Source organism: Octodon degus, unplaced genomic scaffold (assembly GCF_000260255.1).
Source record: "Octodon degus isolate 3935 unplaced genomic scaffold, OctDeg1.0 scaffold00130, whole genome shotgun sequence".
NCBI classification, from domain to species: Eukaryota; Metazoa; Chordata; class Mammalia; order Rodentia; family Octodontidae; genus Octodon; species Octodon degus.
In genome coordinates, this window is record NW_004524706.1 from 5,610,303 (window position 1) to 5,635,905 (window position 25,603).

The following is a 25,603-nucleotide window of genomic DNA, read 5'->3' on the forward strand; positions in this document are numbered from 1 at the left end:
TTCCCTTTCCCAGCTGCAACATGAACAAGAAGAGAGCATAACAAACCTGTCTGCTGAGGGTCTTCCTGAATTGCTGTATCATCTGAATCCTGGAACATTGATTCAAAGATGATTGCTGGTGAAATTGTGCTGAGGTCCTGGCCCTGGGTCTGATGGAGGGAGGGAGGGAGAGAGGGAGAGAGAGTGCGCTGTGAGACCTGGCATCGTGGGACAGCTCCTCACCATTAGAAAACACAGCTCATGTAGTGGAACTAGAATGAGCTCTTGGTATGCTTCCTGCGCCTACCTTCTCCTGCTGCAAAGTGACCTGAGATATATGTGATCTCAGGAGCTGTTAAACTGCAACTTGCAGGGTGACTGCCTGTTTTTATAAATAAAGTTTTACTGCAACACAGCCACAGCCATTCATTTACATGGTATTTATGCTGCTCTCATAATACATCAGCAGAGTTAAGAAGTTGTGACAGAGACCATGTGGTCCACTATGCCTCAAATATTGAGTATCTGGTCCTTTACCAAAAAAGCTTGCCGGGGCCGGAAAGATGACTCAGTAGAATAAGTGCTTGCCTGGCAAGTGCAAGGGCCTGAGTTCAATCCCCAGTTCCGCAAAAAAAAAAAAAAAAGCTTGCCAACCTCTGTTCTAAAGGATCAAATCCATATAAAAGTAGGATTGTGCAGTATTCATTACTGGTACAGTTAGTCCCTTTTGAAACTCACATTGGAATTTAATCACTGGTGAAGTGTTAAAGGGCAGAAACTTAACCTGACTCTGGGTTTAGAGGTGAGGCCTTTAGGAGGACGAGGTCATCAGCGTGCCCCCTCCCAACTGAATACTTGTGGCCTGATGACAAGAGGGAAACACAAGCTCGGCCCTCTAGGACGATATGGCCACAGACAACAAGAAGGAAAGAAGCCCAGTGTGGCAGCACACCACCAGCAAGCCTAGGTACTCAGCAGACTGAGGCAGGAGGATTAAAAGTTCCAGGCCGGTTTGGGCAATTTAGCAAGATCTTATCTCAAAATAAAAAAACAATTTAAAAGATGGGTAGAGTCTGGGAATGTAGCTAAGTGGTAGAGTACCCCTAGAGTCAATCCCCAGGACCACGTGATCCCCCAAAATACACACACGCAGAAGAGACAAGAATATACACACAGAATACACACTTCTTTCCTGTCTTCTGGCACACGATGCCTGTACCACCTCTGGTCTCTGACAGTGAGGGCATCAACGTGTGAAGCCCTGGGACCCTGAACCCACAAAATCAACAAGCCAAATCTTAGTCTGTGGTATTATTAGAAAAAAAAAAATCTGGATTAAAATATTGACCTGCCATTCATTTTTCTTGTGTAATAAGAATGGATTGTGAACGTTTTTCAAGGTCATTATATACAGTCTATGATTTTCTTTTCTTTAGGGATTGAATGATCCCCAGTCCTTTTCATATTTTTCTTTAAGACAACATTGTGCTAAGTTACCTAGGCTTGACCTTGCCTTCCTCCTGTCCCAGTTTCTTTTCTCTCTCAGCCTCCTGAGATGCTGAGACCACCTACAGGGATGCACCACCATATCTGGTCTGTGATACTCTAATACTACACATGGTAAGCAATCAAACAAATCAAAGAAACGTACAATGACAACGAACAAAGATAGTGTTGGAATTAATAAAAGGCAGAGGCACTTAAAAAGATAAAAGGGTGGGGGATAGGGAACCCACAGGATGCCTGATGATCTAACTACTGAGAGGCACTCAATAACACAGCCACTCTTCATTGTAGTTAAGGGAAGGGAAAATTGCAATCCCTTTATCCACAGTCACCTCCACCACAGCAGTCTACAGGACAAGGGTGACAAAGGCGCCAACCACAGAGGTGCAGGCAAGTGACAGCATGGGAAAGCAGGGGCAGCCAGAGCAGACAATGCAGCCTTCTCTGTGCCTTGGGCTGGATGTTGCCTGGGACTAAGCTGGCTATGGGTCACCAGAGCTCAAGAATGGACCGAGATCTGGATTTTTAGGTAAAATCTACCACTTTATAAATAAAAACAAGTCAATGAAAATAACCTAAGAGCAGAGTCTAGATGAAATGAAAATTTTTCAGACCAGACTTTGCTTTAATGCCAACTTGTGTTTCTGGCTCACTTTGCAACAACCAGCATGAATGATCTGTAAGTATATGCAACAATATGGACTGATTTCTTAAACATAATGTTGCAAGAAAAAAAATACAGATGAAAAAGTATGTGATCTCAATTACAAAAGCACAAAAATAGGAATGTGGATGCAGTTCTTACAAGGACAGCCCTAGGAAGACAGAAAGGGGCCACAGGGTTGGTAGGAACATTCGTGATGGTCTCGGTACTGGGTACACGGGTGTGATGAGCTGTGATAAATCATCAAGTTGCACACTTACACTGCCCTTTTCCATCTGTACACTGCACTTCAATTAGAAAAAGTTTTTTTTTATTTGTTTCCCGTACTGGAGACTGAACACAGAGGCTTTCCACTGAGCAACACTCTCAGTCCTTTTTATTTTGAGACAGGGTTTCATTAGGCTGGACTGGGATTGCCACCCTACCTCAGCCTCCTAAGTAGGTGGGGTCACAGGTGTGTGTCAACACATTAGACAAAAAAAAAAAAAAAAGAAGAAAAAGAAAGTCTGGAGCCACCACCAGACTTCAGGGTAAACCCTGGGCAGAGTGAGTGGGAACCACTCTCCAGGGGAGAAGAGATAGAAAGGGCTGTGCCTCTGGGCCTGGAGCAAAGAGCAAGAAGCATGGGGCCAGGGAGATGGTTCAGTGGAATGAGTGCTTCCCTGGCAAACTCAAGGGCCTGAGTTCAATCCTGGGTTCCACAAAAAAAAAAAAAAAAAAAAAAAAGAGCAAGGAGCAGAAGGACAGGGAGCCATCAGCCAGGATGGCTCCTGGAACTCTGCACCCAGAAGGCCCGGTGGAACCTCCCTACCTGCACCCACCCTCGGTAACGAGAAAGGCCTGAGCAAGCCAGAGTCAGTTTCTAGGACAGGCATAAATGTGGCAGTTCAGAAACTCAGAGAGGGATTATCTCATATGAATTTACATTTGGCTTTGGCAAGTCTCAGTTTTTACAAAACAAAGCAAAAGAAACTGGGTGTGGTGGCACAAGCTTATAACCCTAACACTTAGAAGGCTGAGCCAGAAGGACTACTGAAGTTTGAGGCCAGCCTGGGATCATAGTGGGTTCAGGACCAGTCTGAAACACAGAGCAAGACCCTGTCTCAAAAAACCAAAACAAAGCAAAAGTATAGAGCTATTCTCTGTTGATGTAAACTGTGGTAGAAATGCTCTTTTTAAAAAAAATATATTTAGCACGGGATCTACAGGATCTCACTACACAGATCGGACTCATAGTGACTCTCCTGTTTTCAGCCTCCCAAGTGCTGGGATTACAAGTGTGCACCACCACACCTAATCTCATTCACCATCTCAGCGCACACTGGGGGTGGGGCAGGCACGGCACACCAGGCATCAAACCGGGGTCCCTGTATCTACCTTTGCAGGTGCTTTAATCTGCTGGCTATCTGGCTGGCCCAGCCTCCTTTTCTTATTGGTTCACTTTGTTTTATTTTGACCCTGCTGCCTCAGCCTCCTGAGTGCTGGGATTACAAATGGGCACCAACATGCCCAGCTTCTTGCACATTCTCAATATACTCTTATACCAGTTATCTATGGTGAACCTAGGGCTCCAAAAAGTTCTTTAATCAGTCAGGCATGGTGGTGCACCCCTGCAATGCCAGCACATGAGAGGCTGAAGAGGGAAGATTGCCATAAAATCAAGGTCGGCTCCATTTCAAAAGAAAAGAAGAAAAAAAAGAAAAACTCCTCACTCATTTATCATAGTCCTGGCCAGAGTAGACCTTTAAGACATTTAATACAGTTCAACCGTAAAGGAACCCTGCACCCAGAAACCTAGGCAAGGTAACTCAGAGGGCTTCTAGGCCACCTGGTATATAAATTTCTTTTAGAAACTAGTTCTGTGGTGCTGGGTATGGTGGAACATACATGGAATCCCGTCAATTGGCAGGCTGAGGCAGGGTCCCTGTTGAGTTCAAGTCTATGTGGATTACAAAGTGAGACTCTGTCTCAAAAGAAAGAAAAAAAAATTATTTTTAAAAAATGTATTTGGTACAGGGTCTCGCTACGCAGCTCAGACTTGTAGTGATCCTTTTGTTTCAGCCTCCCCAGCACTGGGATTACATGCATGCAACACCATGTCTGGTCCTGGTGGCCAGCTCGGCACACCCGGGGTGGAGCCGGCATAGCATGTGGTATTGAGGATTGAACCCGGGTCCTTGAGCTTGCCCAGGCAGGCACTTAGGCTGCTGAGATATCTCTATGGCCCCCAAAATTATTTTGAAATGTGAATGTGACTAAAAATATCACATGAAGTACCTAATATTTTTGCCTTTGTTCTTCAGATTGATATACTTCAACTTAATAATTTGTCTGCTGTTATTTCTGACCTCTTGTTGTATTCATTCATTTATTTTATTTTATTTTTTTATTTTTTTATTTTTGGCTGGCTCAGAATGCCTTCAGGGTAGGTTTGGTTGGCATGAGTTCTGGGGATCGAACCACAGCAACCTAAGCCTGACTGCTTTGTTGAAGCAGGCACTTAAAGAACTGAGCCAAGGGGCAGGCCCCCTGTATTCATTCATTTAATTTCTTTTCTTTTCCATTTAATTTCTTACATGGTATTTTTTAGTTCTAGAATTTTCACTTGGGACTTTTTTTTATAGTTTTTATTTTCCTAGGGTTTCCTATTTGTTCAATCATTCCTTTGTTCAAACATATTCTTTCATATTCCTCTTTTTTGTTTTTTTGAGTTTTACATATAATCTTCATTTTAAAAAAGTTAATATGTGCATACAAGGAATAAAAACACAAGAAGCAAAGAACAAAGTCATTCGCAGGCATAAGCCCTTTAATTGGATATATCCTTCTAGGACCCGCCTGTCCACACACAAAATGTGATTTGTGTGACCAAGGTTGTATAGCATGTTCATTCATTCGTCTGTCTGTCTGTCTCTCTCTCTCTCTTTCTCTCTGTCACTCAGTCCCCCCCTACTTCTTTCATACAGTATATTCTTTGAGACAGGGCCATGCTACACAACTTAAGTTGTATATAGGCTGCAAAAGCAAGCACCTTGAACTCACTATGTAGCCCAGAATAGCCTTGAACTTGAGGGGGTCCTCCTGCCTCAGCCTCCAGAGTCTTAGGATTACAGGCTTGCATCACCATATCCAACTCCTTTATGTCCTTCAGTACATAACAACACTAAAAATCTTTATGAATTCAAACATCCAAATGGCTCATCGTGAGGTCAATCTCCACAGTATTTTTCTCTTCAAGCAGGGTCATGTTTAGACAGACTGTGGATTCAGTTACACTTCTCAGAACAATGTTGATTTATCCGACTTGAACGTTCTGTAAACTCAGTGTCCCTTGCAGCGCACAGCAGCTGCAACATTAGTTAATCTTGCTGGTCTTAGCTGAGCTACCTAGTCTATCCCATACATCCTTAATTCCCAGGTAAGCCACAGACTTGAGCAATTTACGTACAGAGAACGAGGCTCCCTGGCAGCTTCTTCTTTCCTTGGCCATTTCCCTTTAGTTTCTAGTGCCATGCTCATGTGAACCCTAGGTTTTCAAATCAGCAAAACTGAGTTCTCTTGAGTCTGGCCACCTCTTCTGGTGCCAACAGGGGCTTGCGCAAGGTCTGCAAAGTCACCCAGCCCTTTTGAGATTTTCTAAGTGACCTTGTGTTCCAAGGCTACCTCTGCTTGTTGCTACTTCCTCAATGGTGCTCTCATATAATTCTTTTCTACGTTCTGTGTAGCATTTGAGGCTGTCTTCTATGGGAGAGCTGGTCTCATAAAAGCAACTCTGCCACTCCTAAAAGGAGAATCAAGGGCTTCGAGTACTTATATAAAAATTCACTTTCAGATGTGAATCCCAAAAGAAACAATATTTATTTGATTTTAAAAACTAAAAATCTTTTTGAGATGAAGTCTCACTGTGTTGCTAAGGCTGGCCTGGAACTCCTGGGCCCCACTGATCCTCCTCCATAGCTAGACCATAGGCACATGCCACTGTATCTGACTAAGATCTCTGGTTCTTTCTGGCTGGCTCTCTCGCTCTCCTTTCTCCTCTTCCTCCTTTTCTTTTCAGTACTGGGGATTGAACCCAGGACCTTTTCACTGAGCTACAATCCCAGCTCCCATGTATATATATAATTTTTTTGGTAATATTTTGAGACAGGGATTTTCTATGTTGCTAAGTTGCCTGGGCGAGGTTCAAACATGCAGAGTTCCTGTGTTAAGTCTCCCCGAGTGCTGGGATGACATCTGTACCCCACAGTTCCCCCAGAACTACACTGTTAAGAAGTGCTGCAGCTGACTCCCAAGAACCCACCTTTAAGAAAGAGAAGCTATTTCCCAGCATACACAAATCCCTCAGTCTCTATTCAAACATTCTGATTGCATTTATTCATTATGTATACAGTGATGGAAAAAATCCAGCTCTATTTCCTCACCAGCAAACATCAAACTCAAAATTAGTTTTAGCAACCTAGGAAAACACTCAGATTGTATGAAAGAAGCTGTATGAGTTCAGACTCAATGCAGGGGTCTCTATCATCATGCAGACATGGGAAAGGATAGAAAACATACGAGTGAGAATCAAAGCACTTAGGCTGAGATAGAGTGGGCCTGTCTCAGTAGAGACCAGTCTAACTTCTCTTCAAAAAGCCAAGTAAGTGGGCTATAGGGAAGAAGGCTGAGCCAATCAGAGAAGGTCTCCAACTGGAATTCTGGCGACATCTTACAGTGCTAGACTTGAGTCCTGAAAGGAAAAACCCTGACTTCTTGGTTAGCACTTACGCACAGTCCTGGCACGGGGCCTGGAACTCAATAAATCGTTGTTAATGGACAGAAAGGAAACCTTCTGGGGCCCAGAGGCTAGAGTGAGTGACTTGAGCCAACACATCTTATACAAAGGACTGAACAACCTCTCCCAATAATACTATTGTTATCAAAAGAAGGGTACAATCCCTAGTTGTTGGTGATTAAACACAGTTCCATCCGGACTACTTCACACTGGCCTTCCTCAATTTTCTACCCAAAAGTTCTCACTTTTTCCTACACCATATCCCAGGTATACTTACTGTATTGGAATTTTCTCCCAATTCAGAGTCTGTGGACAGGAGGTGCAAGTCACTCAGATAAAGTGAGTGATTCGTATCCTGTGAAAGAGAAAAAACTAGAAATGAGTATCAAAAATCAGGATTCAGGGTAGCACTTCATAATACCATACATGACTACACTGCAGCTATGGTTCCAAATCTTTGCAGGCATGACATGGAGAGGTAGGGCCCACCCAAAGCAAGGGCTAAGCACACTACTTCACTTTTTTTCTTTTTTTCTCAGACAGGGCCTCACTATACAACTCAGGCTGGCGATCCTCCTGCCTCAGCTTCCTGAGTGCTGTGATTATAGGCGTGTGCCACCACACCTGGGCCTATCATTTCACCTTTAAAATTTTATATTTGTACCGTCTATTTCTTTTTCTTCTCTCTCTTTTTTTTCTGTATTTTTTAGGGAAGGGTCTACAGGGTGTTCAGGGTCTCATTACTAGATCGGACTTGTAGTGATCTGTCTGTTTAGAGCCTCCCAAGAGCTGGAACTACAGGTGCATGCACACCCAGTCTCAACTGCCATCTCAGTGTGGGCCAGCACGGCAGGCCCAGGGATCAAACCCCCGGCCCCTGCGCTTATATTTCTGAAAGATAGTTAACAGTTTCTAAATTATTAGATGACTTAGGTTCCAGAGTAATAAATGCTATAATAATATGCAAGTAATAATACTTGTGTAATTGGTTTCATCATTTATAAAGTGATTTCACACGACTCACCTGTTGCTCATATAAACCTTGGAGCATTACTCTATAACCCATTTGAGGGATTTTTTTTTTTTTGCTCTGAATGCCTTCAGGGCAGGTTGGGCTGGCTTAAGTTGTGGGGATGAACCACAGCAACCTGAGCCTGACTGCTTTGTTGAAGCAGCCACTTAAAGAACTGAGCTAAGAGGCAGGCCCCCCATAACCCATTTGAAATATGAGAAAACCAAGGCTATGCCAGTGGGGGTGATGCATCCCCAAGCACACAACTGATCAGCAGAAGACAAACCTGGTGTTTTTGTTTTTTTGCAGAACCAGGGATTGAACTCAGGCTCTTGTGCTTGCCAGGGAAGCGCTTATTCTACTGAGCCATCTCCCTAGCCTCAAATACTAGTGCTTTTGACTGACAAGTCCATGGTTCTGTTGAGGACTGTCGTGTTCTCAGTATGGGCACCTCGGGGGTCCTGACTCAGGGCGGGACTGAGGGTTAACTACTGAAATCCTGCTGCCAGGCTAATGCTGACCTCTCGACTCCTACAATGTTAGTCACAATACGTACACTTTGGTGGGGGGGGCTGCTTAGCTCTTCCTACTGCATGCACTCAACAATACAAAAATGCCCCTCATCCACAGTGCTATTTTCCAGTTTTGATTACCCAGGGGCAAAACATTAAATTCCAGAAAGAAATAATTTCAAAGGTTTTTGATTGATTGGTTAATGTTTTGGGACAGAGTCTTGCTATGCAGTATAGGCTAACCTTGAACTTATTTATATAGCCCAGGATGACTCTCACAGTGATCCTCCTGCCTCAGCCTCCTGAATGCTGGGATTACAGGCATGTGCCACCATGCCCAGCAATTCCTAAACTTTAAATTGCACATCAACCTGAAAAATGTGACATATCACACCCACCATCTTGGCCAGGCTATCTACTCTACCCATGTTAGTCAATCAGTAGCCACCTGGGCCATCAGACCAACTGCCACAGTGCTACAGGCCTGTGTTCAAGCAACCTTTATCTTACGTAAGAATGGCCCTAAAGCACAAAGGTAATGATGCTGGCAATTTTATTATTTTATATTATCAGTCTCCTACTTTGCCTAATTTATAAGTTAAACTTTTTTTTTTTTTTTTTTTTTGTGGAACTGGGGATTGAACTCAGGCCCTTGCGCTTGCCATGGAAGTGCTTATTCCACTGAGCCATCTCCCCGGCCCCTATAAGTTAAACTTTAATGTATGTAAGTATAGGAAAAAAAAATATGGCATCCATGGGGAGGTTGGACATGTCCCCTGCAGATCAGCGAGAGCCTGTACATTCGCTGAACATCTGCTATGTATCAGCAACTGCTCTGGATCCTGGGATGCTAATATGAGCATAACAGACTCCCTGACCCTGTACAGCTTCTACAGTAGTGAAGATAAAACAGATATACAGTGTGCAGAATGATGCTAAGTGCTATTAAGAGTGAAAGGAATACACAATATTGAGCTAAGAGTTTTTTTGGGTTTTTTTTCTCTTTTTATATTTTGTTTTGTGGAACCAGGAATTGAACCCAAGGCCTTCACAATGAGTAATATCTCCAATCCTTTCTTATTTTCATTTTTGAAGTTTTTGTTAACTCACCCAGGCTGGGCTCAAACTGCACTCCTCTTGCCTCGGCTTCCCCAAATGCTGAGATTACAGCACATACACCCCGCCCCAGTGAGGGGTTGTTCTTTTATTAGATGGTTAGGGAAAGCCTCACAGGTAAAGGGCATCTCAGTGAAAACTGGAGAAAAGAGGGCAAGGACCATTCATGCGTCTGAGCAAAGTGCTGCAAGCAGAGGGCCCAGCACATACAGACCTTCCTTGGTTCAGGGATCCATAAAAGAGCAACAGAGGTGAAGTGGAAACATGGCCAGGCCAGAGACACCACACACCCAGGGAGCGCTGGAATGATTTGGACACTTATTCTAAATGATTTGAGAACTTCTGGCGGGCTGTGAGCAGACAAGGTATCTGCGCCATGGATTAGAAAGACAGACCTGGGTGAACAGGCTACAGCAAACTGGTGTCAGGGAAAAGGGAAGGGAAGAAGCCAACAAGTCTGTCTAGCAGGTTACTGTGGTGACCCAAGTCCACAGACAGTAAGCAGAATGAGGGAAGTAATCAGAAGAGAGACTGGCTTCCAGACACACTCTCAGGGAGAGTTGGCAGACTGCTGGTGCATGTGGCATGCGGGGGTGCAGGGGATGAGGGAGTAGGGGGAGGTAGGGTGGTTTTAGATACAAGATTTTTGGCTCAGTCACTAGAAAAACCTGGCTGCCATTTACTGATCTGAAAAGACTATAGGAGGAATAGGTTTGGACATGTGAAGTCAAGTGGAGAAGAGGAGACACTGCCTGGGTGGGGATGCTGGGGAGGTGGTGAACTACGGGCGCCTGCAGCCATGGGGAAGACCTCACCCGGGGATGGAAGGCAAGTGGAGGGCACGTGAAGCTGAGATTCCACCTCTCCCTGTTGGAGGGCTTGAGGTGAGGGTAGGTCTGCAGACTGAGTGTTGGTGCACCCCAGTGCTCCCAGGTAGGTAAACTGTTAATGGATTGCTACAAAAATGAGAAAACTAATTACATCACATAAATGTAGCTTAGCAGACAAGTTCAAAAATTTGTAAATTACCTGTTTTCTTTTTTTTTTTTTTTTTTTTTTGAGACAGGGTGTTGCTCTGCAGCTCAGGCTGGCCTTGAACTCACTTCACAGCCCAGAATGGCCTAGAACTCATGGTGATCCTCCTGCCTCAAATTTCCCAAGTGCTGGGATTACAGGCACGCAGCACCATGATGACAGGCTTCTGGCTTTTACAGATAAAGAAACTGAGGACAAGGAACTCATCTGCCCAAGGTCATGGGATTAGTGATGGATTTTGGCTTTGAATTCAGGTAGCTGAGCTTTGGCCTCTTCACAACAAATTCAATTCTGTCCCTTGTGACAAAGTGTGAGAACTGGTTCTGCAATCTACTGCCTGCCTATGTTAGACTAAGGACAAGCTCTGGATACCTAGGCAAATTATTTAATTTCTCCTTGCCTTGAGGAGAAATTCTTAATCAGTAATACCGAGATAATAATAGTGCTGACCTATTATTGCTAATAAAACTCAGGGTGATTGGGGGAGACTCCTTTGAAAGAGATACCACAGTGGTGTTTAAAAATTGAGCACCGGGGCTGGTGAGATGGCTCAGTGGTCTAAAGCACCTACTTAGAACAAGCTAAGCTAAGCAAAGCACAGGGACCGCGGTTCAATCCCCCAGCACCACATGCCAGCCAGCCCCGCCCCCTGGTGGGCTGAGCTGGCCACACACACACACTAAATAAATAAATAAATAAATATTTAAAAAATAAAAAAAAATAAAAATTGAGCACCACAGAATTAGAATATGTTACTGTCCCCAAAATCAGAATCATGCTATATACTAAGAGCGTCAAGCTGGGTGCAGTGTCACATGCCTATAATTCTAGCACTTGGGAGGCAGAGGCAGAGGCAGCAGGAACATCAGGATTTTGAGGCCAACCTGGACTATGTAGCGAGATCCTTTCTCAAAACCCAAACCAAACAACAAACAAATATATATATTAAAAATTTCAGTATTCCAATGGGGATAAATGAACACGCAAGTCTAGAATTCTAAGAGGGATCCAGGCTAGAGATACCACCGTGGACTGAGAGGCAACACCAAGGACATGTAAGGCCTGACAGCAGGACCAGACGGCGTTCTCCCTATTTATTGGAGAGTGAACAGGGCTCACCCTGAGATGACAAGAAGCAGAGGTGGGAGGAGGAGAAAGTATAGAGAAGGGAGAGGTGCTGAGCAGCTCACTTGCCAGTTACAGCAATAATCCAGGAAAAGGTCACATGGGTTGAACACGGTCATCAAAAGTGATCAGATACTGGGTATATTCGGAAGGCACAGCTAACAACACACTTTGCTGTATCAGCTTCTTCTTCTTTATCCATAAACCAGGAAGATAAAAATATAGTCGTTCTCATTTTCCAGGGCTCAATAACGCATTAGAAGTAACAATAGTAAATTAATCCTCTGGAATGGTGCTGTAAGCGATCAGGAAATACAGAGGGGGTTGGAAAGAACACCACCATCTACAGCTCCACCGAGGCTTGTTCTGTGGCTCAGTGTCTTCAGTCAGTGACTCTCAGACCTGGCTTACAGATAGTTCAAAAGAGCAAGGACCAACCTAAGCACTGGGCCACACACCTGTAACTCCAGTACTCTGGCAGGCTGAGGCAGGAGGATCAAAAGTTTGAGCCCAACTCAGGGCAATCTAGTGACTTAGCAAGACGATCTTAAAAAAAAGAGAACAAAAAACACAAGGCTGGAGATATAGTTCAGTGTAAAAGCTCAGCTTTTTTTGTTTTGTTTTTGTATTTTAGGGAAGGGGCTACAGGTTGGGTCTCCTGCTACCTGCTACTCTCATGCAAACCCAAGGGTGTTCAGGGTCTCACTACTAGATCAGACTCATAGTGATCCTCTTGTTTACAGCCTCCAAAGAGCTGGGATTACAGGCATGTGCCACCACGCCTCAACTGCCATCTCGGCAGGGCCAGCATGGCAGGCCAAGGGATTGAACCCCTGGCCCCGGAGCCTGCTTGCTGGCACTTTAATCCGTGGAGCTATTTGGCCAGCCCTTAAAATCCTGGGTTTAAAAACCATTGCTGCCATACAAAAAAAAAAAGGATCCTTCAGACTTTGCTTACGTCTCCACTGACAGGTTAATGTATACATGAAACAACATTAACTCGTATTCCAAACTCAAGTACCAATGTGTCACTTACAGGAATGACTGGGGTAAACGATAATGACATTCTCTTAAAGAGTACTGGGGCAAATGCAAGGGCCTGAGTTCAATCCCTGGTTCTGCCAAAAAAGAAATAAATAAAGAGTATTGGGGGCTGGGGAGACAGCTCAGTAGAATAAGTACTTACCTGGCAAGCACAAGGGCCTGAGTTCAATCCCTGGTTCCACAAAAAAAAAAAAAAAGAAAAGAAAGAAAGAAAGAAAGAAGGAAAGAAAAAAGTAGGATGGGGGAGACAGTTCATTGGAATAAGTGCTCGTCTAGCAAGCACAAGGTCCTGAGTTTGATCCCTGGTACCACCAAAAAAATAAACATAAATTAAAAGAGTACCTAGCTGACCCTCTGAAAGCGTTTTTTTGAGACATGGTCTCGCTACATAATTCAGACTGGCTCTGACTCTCTGACTGTAGCCCAGGCTAGCCCCACACTCGCTGCAATCCTCCTGCCTCTCAAAGGGTTGGGATTACAGGTGTGCGTCCCCACACCCAGCTGCTGAAAGCTGTTTCTGCGACCTCTGGATTGCAGTGCACCTTCTTCTGCCATACCTGACAGAAATGAGGCAGAGCTAAAGTGCAGGCTTTAGCACAGGGCGTCTACCAAAATTTCTGGCTTCTGCTACCCTCCCGCAAAGCCAGGGATCTTGACCCTGATTTTGTCCTCTAGCTTGGATGCAGTGAAGAGATTTACACCTTTCTTATGAGATACAAACAACAGCTGTTCTGCGGTGCCCTGATCAAAACAAGAGACAACAGCACCACCCACCTCTGATCCATTGTGTTGTGGAAGTGCACTGTATGAGTGTCCCTTGTTATCGTGACCTTTCATGTGACTTTTGAGACTGTACTGAGTGCTGAATGTTTTCTCACAGCCGTTGCTGGGGCAGAAGAAGGGTCTTTCACCTGCAAGAATCACAGAGTAGTGTTAATTTCACCATAAAGTCATTTTACTGGATTAAGAAATCTGTCTTTCCTTGAGAGTGAAATAAATGTTTTTATGAGGGTTCAAGCAGCAGTTGTTAGAAGCTGAATAAACCATACGTTAGTCATCTCAGGCCTAAAATTTCCTGTGAGACAAAGCATTTGGAATGCCCACTCTTAGGAAGTTTAAGGAAGAAATTTTTTCTGGTGGGCTTTTTTAAAAAAGAATATGTCTGTATCATTTTCACTTCTTTTTTTCTTTCTTGCTTTTTTTTTAAAATGTATGTACTACAGGATCTCCAGGGTCTCACTACACAGTTCGGACTCGTACGGATCCTCCTGTTTTCAGCCTCCCAAGCTCTGGTGTTACAGGTGCGCACCGTCATGCCCAGTCTCAGTTGCCATCTCAGTGCGCCCCCGAGGGGCGGGGTTGGCACACACTAGGGATCAAACCCTGGTCCCTGTTTCTGCCTAAGCAGGTGCTTTACTCCACTGAGCTATCTGGCCACCCCCATTTTCATTTCTTAATTAGATTCTTGAATTTAATCTTTAGATCCTTTCATCTCTAAAAGAAATGCAAATCTTACTAGTGAAGGCTTAGCAGATTAGGCTCAGCCTGTCCACCTAGTCCCACAGTTCTCTGTAGAAACACAGGTATAGGATTGATAAAGGTTAAAAGGAAGAGCAGAAATCAGGCTGAACTCACCAGTATGTGTGCGGACGTGAGTTTTAAGGTGGTGGCTCGCTGCAAATGCTTTTCCACAGCCATCATGATCACAGCTAAATAAGGTGTTTGAGCAAAGAGAAATGGGAGTCACTGGTTAAGAGACTTTCACCCTCTACATCTCTTATAAATGCAATCTACACCAAAGTTTCTTAGAACTCAAGGTCAGATCGGCAACACTGGTTTCAGAGAATGGAATGAGGGGCAATTCTTGAAGAAACTCAGCAAGGCAGTGAGTCTGGGAGCTGAAGGAGCAGCAGGCCGGGGGTGAGTCCCCAGGCCCATAGGGAGGACACGTACACTGCCTGCTAACAAAAGCCTTCTGAACGTTTAACAGAGCTCTATTGACAGTGGGAGTCCACACGGAACATCTACAGCCAGACAAATGCTACAGATACTAAGAGTGGGTAAGGAGACTCACATGTACGCATGGGGTTTGAACTATAATCTGTCCTCACCAGAAGAGATATGTTATAGCAGCTGCAAGCCTCACCGTTCAGCTCCCTTTTCCTTTATTTTCCATAAGGGAGAAGTAATCTTTCTCCCTTCAGAACGAGGCACAGAGCTGAGTGATTCTTTTACAGCAGCTCTCACTTCCCATCTTAATTTGTCTTTGTGCAGACCTCTGTTATCTGTTCTCCTAGACTATAAATTCTTGAGAGGGCAGGCAGGGTCCACACTGCCCTTCACAACTGCTTAGCTCCTGAACATAGCAGACATTCACCACTTATCCATGTGAACATATCTATTTTAGTATAAACCACACTATAAATACTTTAAATAAAGCATTTTAATTATATATTATAATAATTATGTCAAGGTGCTCTCTAATATTTAAGAAAAAACAGCAGTTTTAATCACCCCCAAATAAATACATGTGCCTAGATAGAAATCAGAGGCCCTTTGCAGCCTGTGGAGAAGAGTAATCCAGGCTTCAGCGCATCCCACCAGAACCAACTAGCCTCTAACTGCTCTTGCCCTTAAAGAGGTCATGACTCAGGGATATCTCTGTGATTTAAAAACTTAATTCCATTTAATTGGTGTCTAAAAGCTAACTATGCCTGAAGATTTTTAAATTGCTTCTAAGTATGTAGTCAGTCGTTTGAAAATGATAGGCACCATATTTAATGCCATAAACACAACAACAACAACTCCTGTCAAAATTTAAAGATATTATTTACGGGTAATTTTCCACAATATATTTTACGTTACATCTAGGGAAATCCTTACAAACAGATTATCTCATAGAAAATATCAATAATCATCCCAAAGTTGTTTCTGAACACCTACTTGAATGCCTTGAACATCCTATGACAGAGACGAAAGCAGATGGTACAAGTCTCTTTCTCAAGCATACACATTAAATGTGTATAAGCGTTGATGGATACATGAAATGTGCCACCCCATGTATCTTTATACACAGGTAAGATTCCATAAAGCAACAAAGGACAGGTAATAAACCACAATACCCATCCCAGTCCTAAGAGTTCCCACCCCTCGCTTTCTCCTACATCACTCCCTCCCTGCCCCTCTTCAGTTCTTTGGAGAGTGACCTCCCCAGTCCTCACAGTACTTTGGGTATCTCACATGCCTCAGACACTGTCTGCTTACTTGTAATTCTTTTTCACCACATCATGGTTCTTGAGGGTAGACTGATTCTTAGTATTTCCCTAGCACTATTTTAAATACCTACAACATTTCTGAGTTTCAACAAATATTTCTTGAAAATAAAGTAAAATCCTAGGTGTAACGGCGCACGCCCATAACCTCAGCTACCTCAGGAGGCTGAGGCAGGAATCTCTCAGCATGAGCTAACTTAGCAAGACCCTGTCTCAAAGTACAATTTTTTAAAAAAGTGCTTGGGACATAGCTCAGTGTGAAGGCCCTGGGTTCAATTCCCACTAATACAAAAAAAAAAAGGGGGGGGGGAGTAAAGGATAAGGCCAAAGGTCATCGTGCAGAGAGAATGGCCCTGGTGCCTACTGTATTACTCTCACCTGAAGCAGCTCGTTACAGCTCAGGTGAGGAGTCCCTACAGAACATCAGCATCAACACACCCAGCTAAAATCCAATAGGTAACAAACAGAAAATGGCAGGACCTACCGAAATGGCTTTTCTCCTGTGTGGGTTCGAATGTGCTTCCTCAGATCACTGAGTGTGGTGAAGTATTTGCTGCAGCCTTCAGATTCACAGTTAAACGTCTTCCCTGTGTGAAGCCTCTGATGTGCTTTCAGTCTGCAAAACATCCCAGAGAAATGCCTGGTGAGACAATGGACAGCCCGGCCTCCCCGCGCCAGCTGCATGCGCCCGGGATTGAGTGTGTGGGACTCCTACGTCCTCAGCATGCGTACACAGCACGTCTCACCCCAGAGGGCAGTTCAAAGAGCTAAGCGCCGCAGAGCTGAGAGCAGGACTCAGACACACTACACACAATGGGAGGCCAGGCGCCACATTCTACTGGATGGGGACCCTGAACCAGTCAGTCTCCTGTGTTCACACACACTGGCTATCATCAGTCCACAATGAGTACTTTCTAAGGGTGTCATTTCTGTTATTATATAACAAATACTGGACACTAATGTAAATCCCTAATACACACATGGAAAAGAGAAAAGCCATCAAATGGGCAGCTCTTTTCTCTCTTTTTTTTGGCAGTCTCACTATGTAGTTCAGCTGGCTTCGAACTCATGCAGCCGTCCTCCTGCCTCAGCCTTCCAAGTGCTGGGATTACAAGAATCACCACCACAACCAACTCATTTCTTTCTTTTTTTTTTTTATGGTACTGGGAACCAAAGTTCAGGACCTGGTGTCTGCCAGGCAGGTGCTTGTGACACCCAGCTATATCCCTGTCCCTTGTTTCTCTTTTTTTTTTTTTACTGGAAATTGAACTCAGGCCCTTGTGCTTGCCAGGCAAGTACTACACTGCTGAGCCACATCCTTGTTTTGTGTGTGTGTGTGTGTGTGTGTGTGTGTTCTGCTTTCTGAGACAGGGTCTTGCTTTGTAATTCAGACTGGTCTTAACTCACTATGTAACCCAGGCTGGCATGGAACTCACAGCACTCCTCTTGCCACAGCCTCTCAAGTGCTGGGATTACAGGCATGCACCATCACGCCCAGCTCCAGCACCTCATTTCCAAGGGCAGAAAATGTTGTATCAGGGAAGGTAGGAAAGAAAATTATAGAATCCTTAGTATAAAGGAACTGCACCAAAAGGAATGAATTACTCTACATTCACTACCTGTGCGTTGCTCCACAAGACGCAAAACTAAACACATGCACTGTCATCTCCAGCCAACCCCAAATACATTCATCTTTAAGTAAATAGCTGTGAGTATGAATTTCAAAGCCCTGCAAGTGAACAGCTCTCTTGCCCAAGGAGAAAGAGCTCTGTTGTCACAGCACCAAGAGTCAGGGGCTGGTGACATGCAGAGAAGGGGCTGACCTGTACAGCGTGTTGAATGCCTTTTCACAGCCCTGCACATCGCACTCAAAGGGCTTCTCTTTCGTGTGTACTCGCACATGGATCCTGAGGCTGTAGGAGGTGAGGAAGGCCTTGCCACAGCCCTCCTGGTTACAGACGAACGTGTACTCTCCTCTGTGAGTCTTCTGGTGGGTGCGCAGGTTGCCTGCTGTGCTGTAGGTTCGGGGACAGCCCTCAAAGGTGCACTGGTACCGCTTTACCTGGCAGATAGAGGAAACCACATCAGTAGGACAAAAGGTCTCAGTTCTCAGGAGGTACAGACAATACAAATTAGTTGGCTGCTTGGTTTTGTCATGTTAGGGATCAAACTCAGGGTGCTCTACTCTTGAGCTACATCCCCAACTATACACATGTGCAGTCCTGAGACTTGAACTCAGGGTCTTCACAGTGAGCTATCTCCCCAGCCCGTTTACTTTCAGACACTGACCAGGTCATCTAAGATGGGCTCAAACTTGCAATCTTTCTGCCTCAGCCTCCCAGAAGGCTGCGATTATAGGCATGTATCATCTGACCCAGCACCCTTTCATTTTTCATTTTGGGACAGGACCTCAATAAATCCCATCCTCTTTCTGAGACATGGTCTTACAATGTAGCGTAGGCTGGCCTCAAACTCAAACCCATCATCCTGCCTCAGCTTCCTGATTGCTAATATTATAGTTGTGCACCACCACCTGGCAGACTGCCCATGCTTGACTCAAATTTGTATTCCCCTTGCCTCAGCCTCTCCACATGCTAGAATTATAGACATTTATTCTTTCTTTCTTTCTTTCTTTCTTTCTTTCTTTCTTTCTTTCTTTTTCAATATAGTTTCTCTGTATAGTTCATTCTGGCCTTGATCTCACTTTTGCAGACCCGACAGCCTTGAACTTGCTACAATCCTGCTTCAGCTCCAGGGTGCTGGGATTACAGGTGTATATGTGTGTACTTTGTTTTTGCTTTTATTTTGTTTTGTTTTCTTGCAGGACTAGGGATTGAGCCCAAGGAGCATTGAGTTACATAACAAAATTCAAGGCTAGCCTGCACTGCACTATACAGTGAGACCCTATCTTAGGAAAAAAAAAAAAAAGAAAAGAAATATCGAACAGTTGCAAAAGTACTTCATAAATTATTTGACACTATGTGTACATCATGGTGCTGGCAGTACATACTCATCAGCCTTAACCAACACCCTCATGCTCAACTCTTCAATCCTGACCCCATCCAGATCAGCCACAGCCCACCACAACGCACCAAGAACACTGCCGCTGCTCTCCCAACAGCTGCAGCACCATGTCCTTGCAATGTGCTCCATCTCACAGCTTAAAATGTGAGTCAGGAATTTCTGTCTTTAAGGTGAGCCAGTTGGAAAGATACAGATGCAGAGAAACTATTACACAATGTGCTGAGCTTCAAACAAGGCGCTTTGGGAATGTAAAATCAGAATTTCTAAGACTGTAAAAGAAAGACTAGGAATAAGTGAAGGCCTACATAGGTCAGGGTATCACTCTGAAATTAAGTTGTTTTGTTTTGTTTTTTTTCTCATTTATTTATTTCTTGGGTGAGCTATGATGACTTCCTCAGACAAAGCAGGCAGAAAGGGTATGCCTGAAAAAGGGAAGAACATGGGACATGCGCGGAGCTCAATGAGTGCACTGCACTAGGGAACCACGAGCACTCGCAGTACATGGAAGCGAAGAGACTACAGAGGCTGGAGAGCAGAGTAAGGAAAATGAGGCTCAGCCCCAGGAGCTGTACTACCAAGAAACACTGGTGGGGTTTAACCCAGAGAATACCACAGTCAGAACAGGGCCAGGAGACCACCCAGACAGCACCGCGCAGGAGGGACGGGAGATGGAGAGAGCAGAAGAGAAAAGCAGCAACAGGTCAAGAGAGAGATGAGCAGAGTGTGACCAAAGAAGCAACTGTGGCCCTCCTGAGAGACAAAAACCAGAGAAATTAAGAGTGTGACTGGCTGAAAAAGAAAAAAATGAGTGGGACTGCCTAAAGGGACAGTGGGGTGTGGAGGAGTGGGAGGCACAGCTGAGACCAAGCCCAAGCTTATGGGCTGGATCACAGCTACCAGTACAGGGCTGGAGAGGCCAGAGGAGCAGCAAGTGCGAGTGTACAGTACACATGGACACACAGGCTGGAAGCTGCGGAAAGCCTACAGCAGGCCCCTTGGGTCCACAGTCAACAGCTGGCTTTCCTGTGTAAAAGGTAAAGACAGAGGCTCAGACTCAAGTCCCAGCCCTGCCACCTACTGTGTGACCCTAGGAAAATGAAACTCACTAAGCCTTGATTTGTCTATATACCAAGGAAAAAGCAAAAGTCTATCTTTTGGGGGTTGTTACCAGGTTTAAGAATCATTTGTGTGATGCATTTTAATATCACTGGCACATAGTAAGTATCCAACAAAATGATGGCTCTTACAAGAGGACAAAGAATAGACCCTGAAAATCACCAACAGGGACATACTGACTGGAAAAAGAGAAGCCCTTGATAGGGGAGGGAGAAAGGGATGGGAAAAGAGGCAAAGAAGAGCACTACAGAAGCCAAAAGAAAACAGTCTCAAAATGTCAAATGTCAGAGAAAACAAGGAAGATAAGGGCTTGGAAAACAACTCAATCAGCAGCTAGGAATTCACTAATGACTCAGCAAGACTAGTTCTAAAAGGCATGCAGGGGGCAGAAGTCTGGATGAAAGCAAAAGAATGAAAGAGGAAGCAGAGAAAGAGCCTAGGGATGGTGAGCAGCTGTATAAGAGCCTTGAGAGTTGATCTTTCTCCCTTTCTATCTCAGTCTCCGTTTCCCTCCCTCTTTTCCTGCCTTGAACTTTAGGTGATCCTCCAGTGTCGGCCTCCAAAGTGCTGGGATTACAGATGTGTGTGTGAACACAACAGATCAGCTCTTGAGCAGATTCAGAGGGAGAGAGGTCCTGGAAAAAGTGAGGAATCTAGCAACACAATCCTGTGATCCCAACACCAGTGAGGCTGAGGCAGAAAGATCACAAATTCAAGAACAGCCTAGGCTACAAAGTAAGACCGGACAGGAAGGAGGGAGGGATGCAAGGAGAGAGGAAAGATGGACCACTCCCTCATATTCCTTACCTCTTTGGTCCACCCCAATATGACCTTGCACAGCCTTACGTACTGCCCACTCACCTATCACTGCTTGCCTTTCCCAAGGCATTACAGGATGTTCTTCCCAGATACCTGCTAAACTAAATGTTTCAACCACTGGTCTCAAGTCTCAGTGCCTAACTTTGAGGTAGGTGCCAGAATAATTCTAACACAGTGTTCCTCAGCTGCCATTCTGCTCAGAGGATAGCCTCAATCCCTTAGTCTGATATTCAAGAAATTTCCCAAGGCCTCTGCCACCTTCTTTCACATTACTCAGGAATGAGCCACGCAGGGGCCCTGTCTAGGCCCAGAGGAAACAGTGCACCTGTCCCCAGCTATGATTTGGAACTCCTACTTCCTTGCCTTTGTTCTTTCCTTTACCAGTTACTGGAAATGCCCAGTGTCTTTCTTTGCTTGTCTGAGTCTCTCTCTTCCTTCAATTCAAGCTGCACTGCTCCCAAGGTCTTCTATAATCACGCCTGTGCCCTTCTCTAAAGAACAGAAATATTTATACCATCCCTTTGGCACTTGGTATATATCATTAATTATCCTTTTCATGTGTATCTTCTGATTTCCCATCAAAAAGACAAACTTCTACCCAGGCATGATGGTGCATACCTGTAATCCCAGCACTCTGAGAGGCTACGGCAGGAGGAGCCCTAAGTGGGGAACTTAATGAGACCCTGACCCCAAATCAAAATATAAACAGGGGTGGGGATGTAGTTCAGTATAAAGGCCCTGGGTTTAATCCAGTTTCACAAAAATAAATAAGACTACAAACTTCTTCCATGCTGCCAATAGACATTTCAAAATAATCACTGACCAGTAAGGAGAACTGGAACTGCAGATTCTGCAATAAAGGAATCTATGTCTCAATCATAAAGCAGCAAAGGATGAGAACAGACTTCCATTCTTATGATGCTGCAACAGTTGATAACTTTGTGAAGAGTAACTGTAATAAATAAGCAACTCCTCTCCTGTCTCCCTGCCCTGCTCCCACCTCAGTTGCTGTACTGGGGCAATTCAATGTTCTTTCCTCAAAGGAATTCTTTCCTAACGGCCCTTTATTGACACCTGATTTATTTTAGGGCTTCATAACTTGATGTTCACTCAGTCTTGCGTATCTGTGCATTCTGCATCTGTGGATTCAGCTGGCCACAGACTGAAATTTTCAGGAAAAAACTGCATCTGTACTCCACAGATATAGACTTTGTCCTCATCACTATTCCCGAAACAATAGAGTATAACAACTATTTGTATAGCGCCTTACACTGTATTAGGGATTTCAACTAAAGATAATTTTAAGTATTTCTTTCGGGCCAGGGAGATGGCTCAGTGGAATAAGCGCTTCCCTGGCAAGCGCAAGGACCTGAGTTTCAATCCCCGGTTCCGCCAAAAAAAATAAATAAATAAAGTATCTCTTTCTTTCTTTCTTTCTTTTTGGTGGAACTGGGGATTAAACTCAGGCCCTTGCGCTTGCCAGGGAATCGCTTATTCTACTGAGCCATCTCCCCGGCCCCAAGATAATTTAAAGTAAATGGCAGGATGTACATAGGCCACTTGAGCATCCACAGACTTTGTATCCCTAGGAGGGAGTGAAGGTATTCTGGAACTGATCCCCAGTGGATGAAGAAGATGACTGCGCTTCTTTAAAGTACAATTAAGATGGGCATGGCAGTGCACGCTTGTAATCTCAGCTACTGGGGAGGCTGAGGCAGAAGGATCACAAGTTTGAAACCAGCACTGGCAATTTAACAAGACTCTGACTCTAAATAAAAAATAAAGAAGGGCTGGGGATATAGCTCAGTGTAAAGCTCCTTGAGTAATTATATAAATAATATAAAAATATAATTTACAACATTATCTTTAGTTGATATGCATAGGGATATCTGGAAAATAGCAGGTGCTAAATACTAATGAATGAATCCCTATTTTTCATTTGGACTATAAGATCCACGAGAACAGTGATCATGTTTATCTTGTTCACTGAGAACACAACCCCAGAGAACAGCTTTGTGGAGAAGTGGCATTCCATTTGATTGACTAACTGCAGTACCAGGGACTGAACCCAAGGCCTTCACACTGAGCTACACACCAGCTCCCCACCTTTTTTTGAAACAGGGTCTCACTAAGACAATCTCAGTACGTCTGTAAGTTGCCCAGACATTTTTCAGACAGGGTCTCACTATGCAGTCCAGCCTGACCTTCATCTCACTATGTAGCCCAGACTAGCCTCAAATCCAACAAAGCAACCTCCCACCTACCCTCCTTAGTGCTGGGATTACAGGCCTGCACTACCACACCTGACTGAATTGCCCAGACAGAGCTGGAATCCGCGATCCTACTGGCTCAGTCTCTCAGAGTGATGGGATTACAGGTGTGCACCACCACGCTCAGTTCCTTTTGCTTTACTTTTGAGACAGTCTTGCTAAATTATCCAAACTGATTTTGAATTTATGATCCAACTGCCTCAGCCACCATGCCCAACTTCCACTCATAGCTTCTGAATGAATGTAACTAGTGAGATTTAATGCTAAGAAAGTATCAAGAAAGACTCTAAGTGGCAACAGAATTTCAGAGAAATGGTCACCTCGCCAAAGGTAGCAGAGATGATAAAGCATCCCCCCTTTTAGGCAACCCCCGGAGTCGTAAGTGCCCTGGCCTACCTACTTTCATTGGCATGTGAGGCAGTGAACAAGTAGACCAAGGACAGATGCTGAGGAGAGGACGCAGCCTGGGAAGTGCGTGGGTTACGCGGTGGACATTTACTCTGAGCAAATGAATACCTATCGTTTCTTCTGAAGGGAGAAGTGAAGGCATCACTCACTGTCTTTCAGAGTAACTTTAAAACAGTGCTAAACTTCACAAAAAGGGAAACCTAACCCTCCTCAAACTGATCAGAAGAGGAAGTTGCAAAAAACATGACTCCAGGTTTTCATGACTACACAGAGGTGGCTTTACAACATTTGGTGTATTTGGATATAATAAAGGCTTAATAAATAAAGGCTTAGGGGCTGGAGAGATGGCTCAGTGGTCTAAAGCACCTACTTAGAACAAGCTTGGCAAAGCATAGGGACCCCAGCACCACATGCCAGCCAGCCCGCCCCCTGGTGGGCTGAGCTGGCCACACACACACACACACACACAAATAAATAAATAAAATTTAAAAAATTAAAAAATAAATAAATAAATAAAATAAATAAATAAATAAATAAAGGCTTAGCATGCACCTATTCAAAAATTATGTTCCAGAAATTATACTATGCTTGGTGCTAGGAATACAGAAGCAAAACAAAAGATGCTCCTTCTCTCAAGGAGCTCTCAAAATGAAAAGAAGAATCAAACAGCGAGAACAGTATGGGCTGAGAAGCTGCACTGATAATGGACGTTCAGCGCACTATAGCAATATAGAGAGAATGTAACTGAGACCTGGGGTAACGAGGAAAGCCTTCTCCAGGAAGCTGATGACCTAGTTCATATTAAAGACTTCATGAAGGGGTGACACATAATTAGTTTGCTTATCAAAATGAGTAAGAGTATCTATAAGTTGGGCATGGTAGCAGTCACCTATAATCTAGCACTGTGGGAGGCTGACATAGGAGGATCAAACTGGAGCTCCTTGGGCAACTTAGTGAGAATTTGTCTCAAAATTTTAAAAAAAGGCTGGGGCTGTAGCTCAATCCCTGGCACCCTTCATCCCAAAAAAGTATAGCTGTAGACAGAGTACATTACCTAGACTGCACTGGATATAAAGGAAACTTAGGCCAGGGAGTTAGCTCAGTAGAATAAGTGCTTGCCTGGCAAGCGCAAGGGCCTGAGTTCAATCCCCGGTTCTGCAAAAATAAATAAATAAATAAATAAATAAATAAATAAATAAATAAAATAAAGGAAACTTATTTCTCCAGGAGAGCTTAATGTATTTAGCACAGGGTCTACACGGTCTCACTACACAGATCTGACTCATAGTGATCCTCCTGTTTTCAGCCTCCCAAACCCTGGGATTACAGGCGCATGTCACCATGCCCAGTCTCAGTTGCCATCTCAGGACACCCCAGGGGTAGGGCTGGCATGGCATGTGCTCCAGGGATCAAACCCTGGTCCCTGTGTCTGCCTAAGCAGGCGTTTTAATCCGCTGAGCTATCTAGCCAGTCCCTCAGGAGAGTTTAAAAATTAAAAGCAAGACTAGATTTCCTGCAGGGCCTCAGACAGCTGCAGATTCCTATGCTAAGGAGCACGGTGGGAGCACAGGTTGGGTTCACTAGCAGTAGACTGTAACGCTATCAATGGGCAGGAAGCACGAGCATTCAAAAATCTGATACATGATTTACAAAGCATTCTGAGCAGCACGAAAACAGAGAAATATTTAGTATAGATGACTGACTGGCTAGGTCAACAAAATCGGAAGAGGAAAGGTACTAGGAGATAAGCAAAGTGAGAAAAGTAAATATTAAAATGCCAATAGACAAAAACTTTTTAAATTAGGAAAAGCCATGTGTAATGGCATATATCTGTGATCTCTCCACAGGAGGCTGAGACAAGAGGATTGACAGTTCAAAGATAGTCTGAGCTACACAACAAAATCCTGTCTAAAAAAAAAAAAAAAAA

The 25,603-nt window shown here is 44.2% G+C and overlaps 1 protein-coding gene across 2 annotated transcripts in view; it reads right to left on the bottom strand.

Moving 5' to 3' along the window:
- The window catches only part of Mtf1 (metal regulatory transcription factor 1), a 49,398-nt gene that overhangs the window by 11,895 nt on the left and 11,900 nt on the right, over positions 1 to 25,603 (bottom strand). For both annotated transcript variants that reach the window (XM_023701009.1, XM_004641044.2), the window contains exons 3-8: positions 17,863 to 18,101; positions 16,524 to 16,655; positions 14,403 to 14,476; positions 13,542 to 13,678; positions 7,201 to 7,278; positions 47 to 149 (exon numbers count right to left, since the gene is read on the bottom strand). In XM_023701009.1, the coding sequence (XP_023556777.1) occupies positions 47 to 149; positions 7,201 to 7,278; positions 13,542 to 13,678; positions 14,403 to 14,476; positions 16,524 to 16,655; positions 17,863 to 18,101 (763 nt within the window). The remainder of the gene's footprint in view (positions 1 to 46; positions 150 to 7,200; positions 7,279 to 13,541; positions 13,679 to 14,402; positions 14,477 to 16,523; positions 16,656 to 17,862; positions 18,102 to 25,603) is intronic.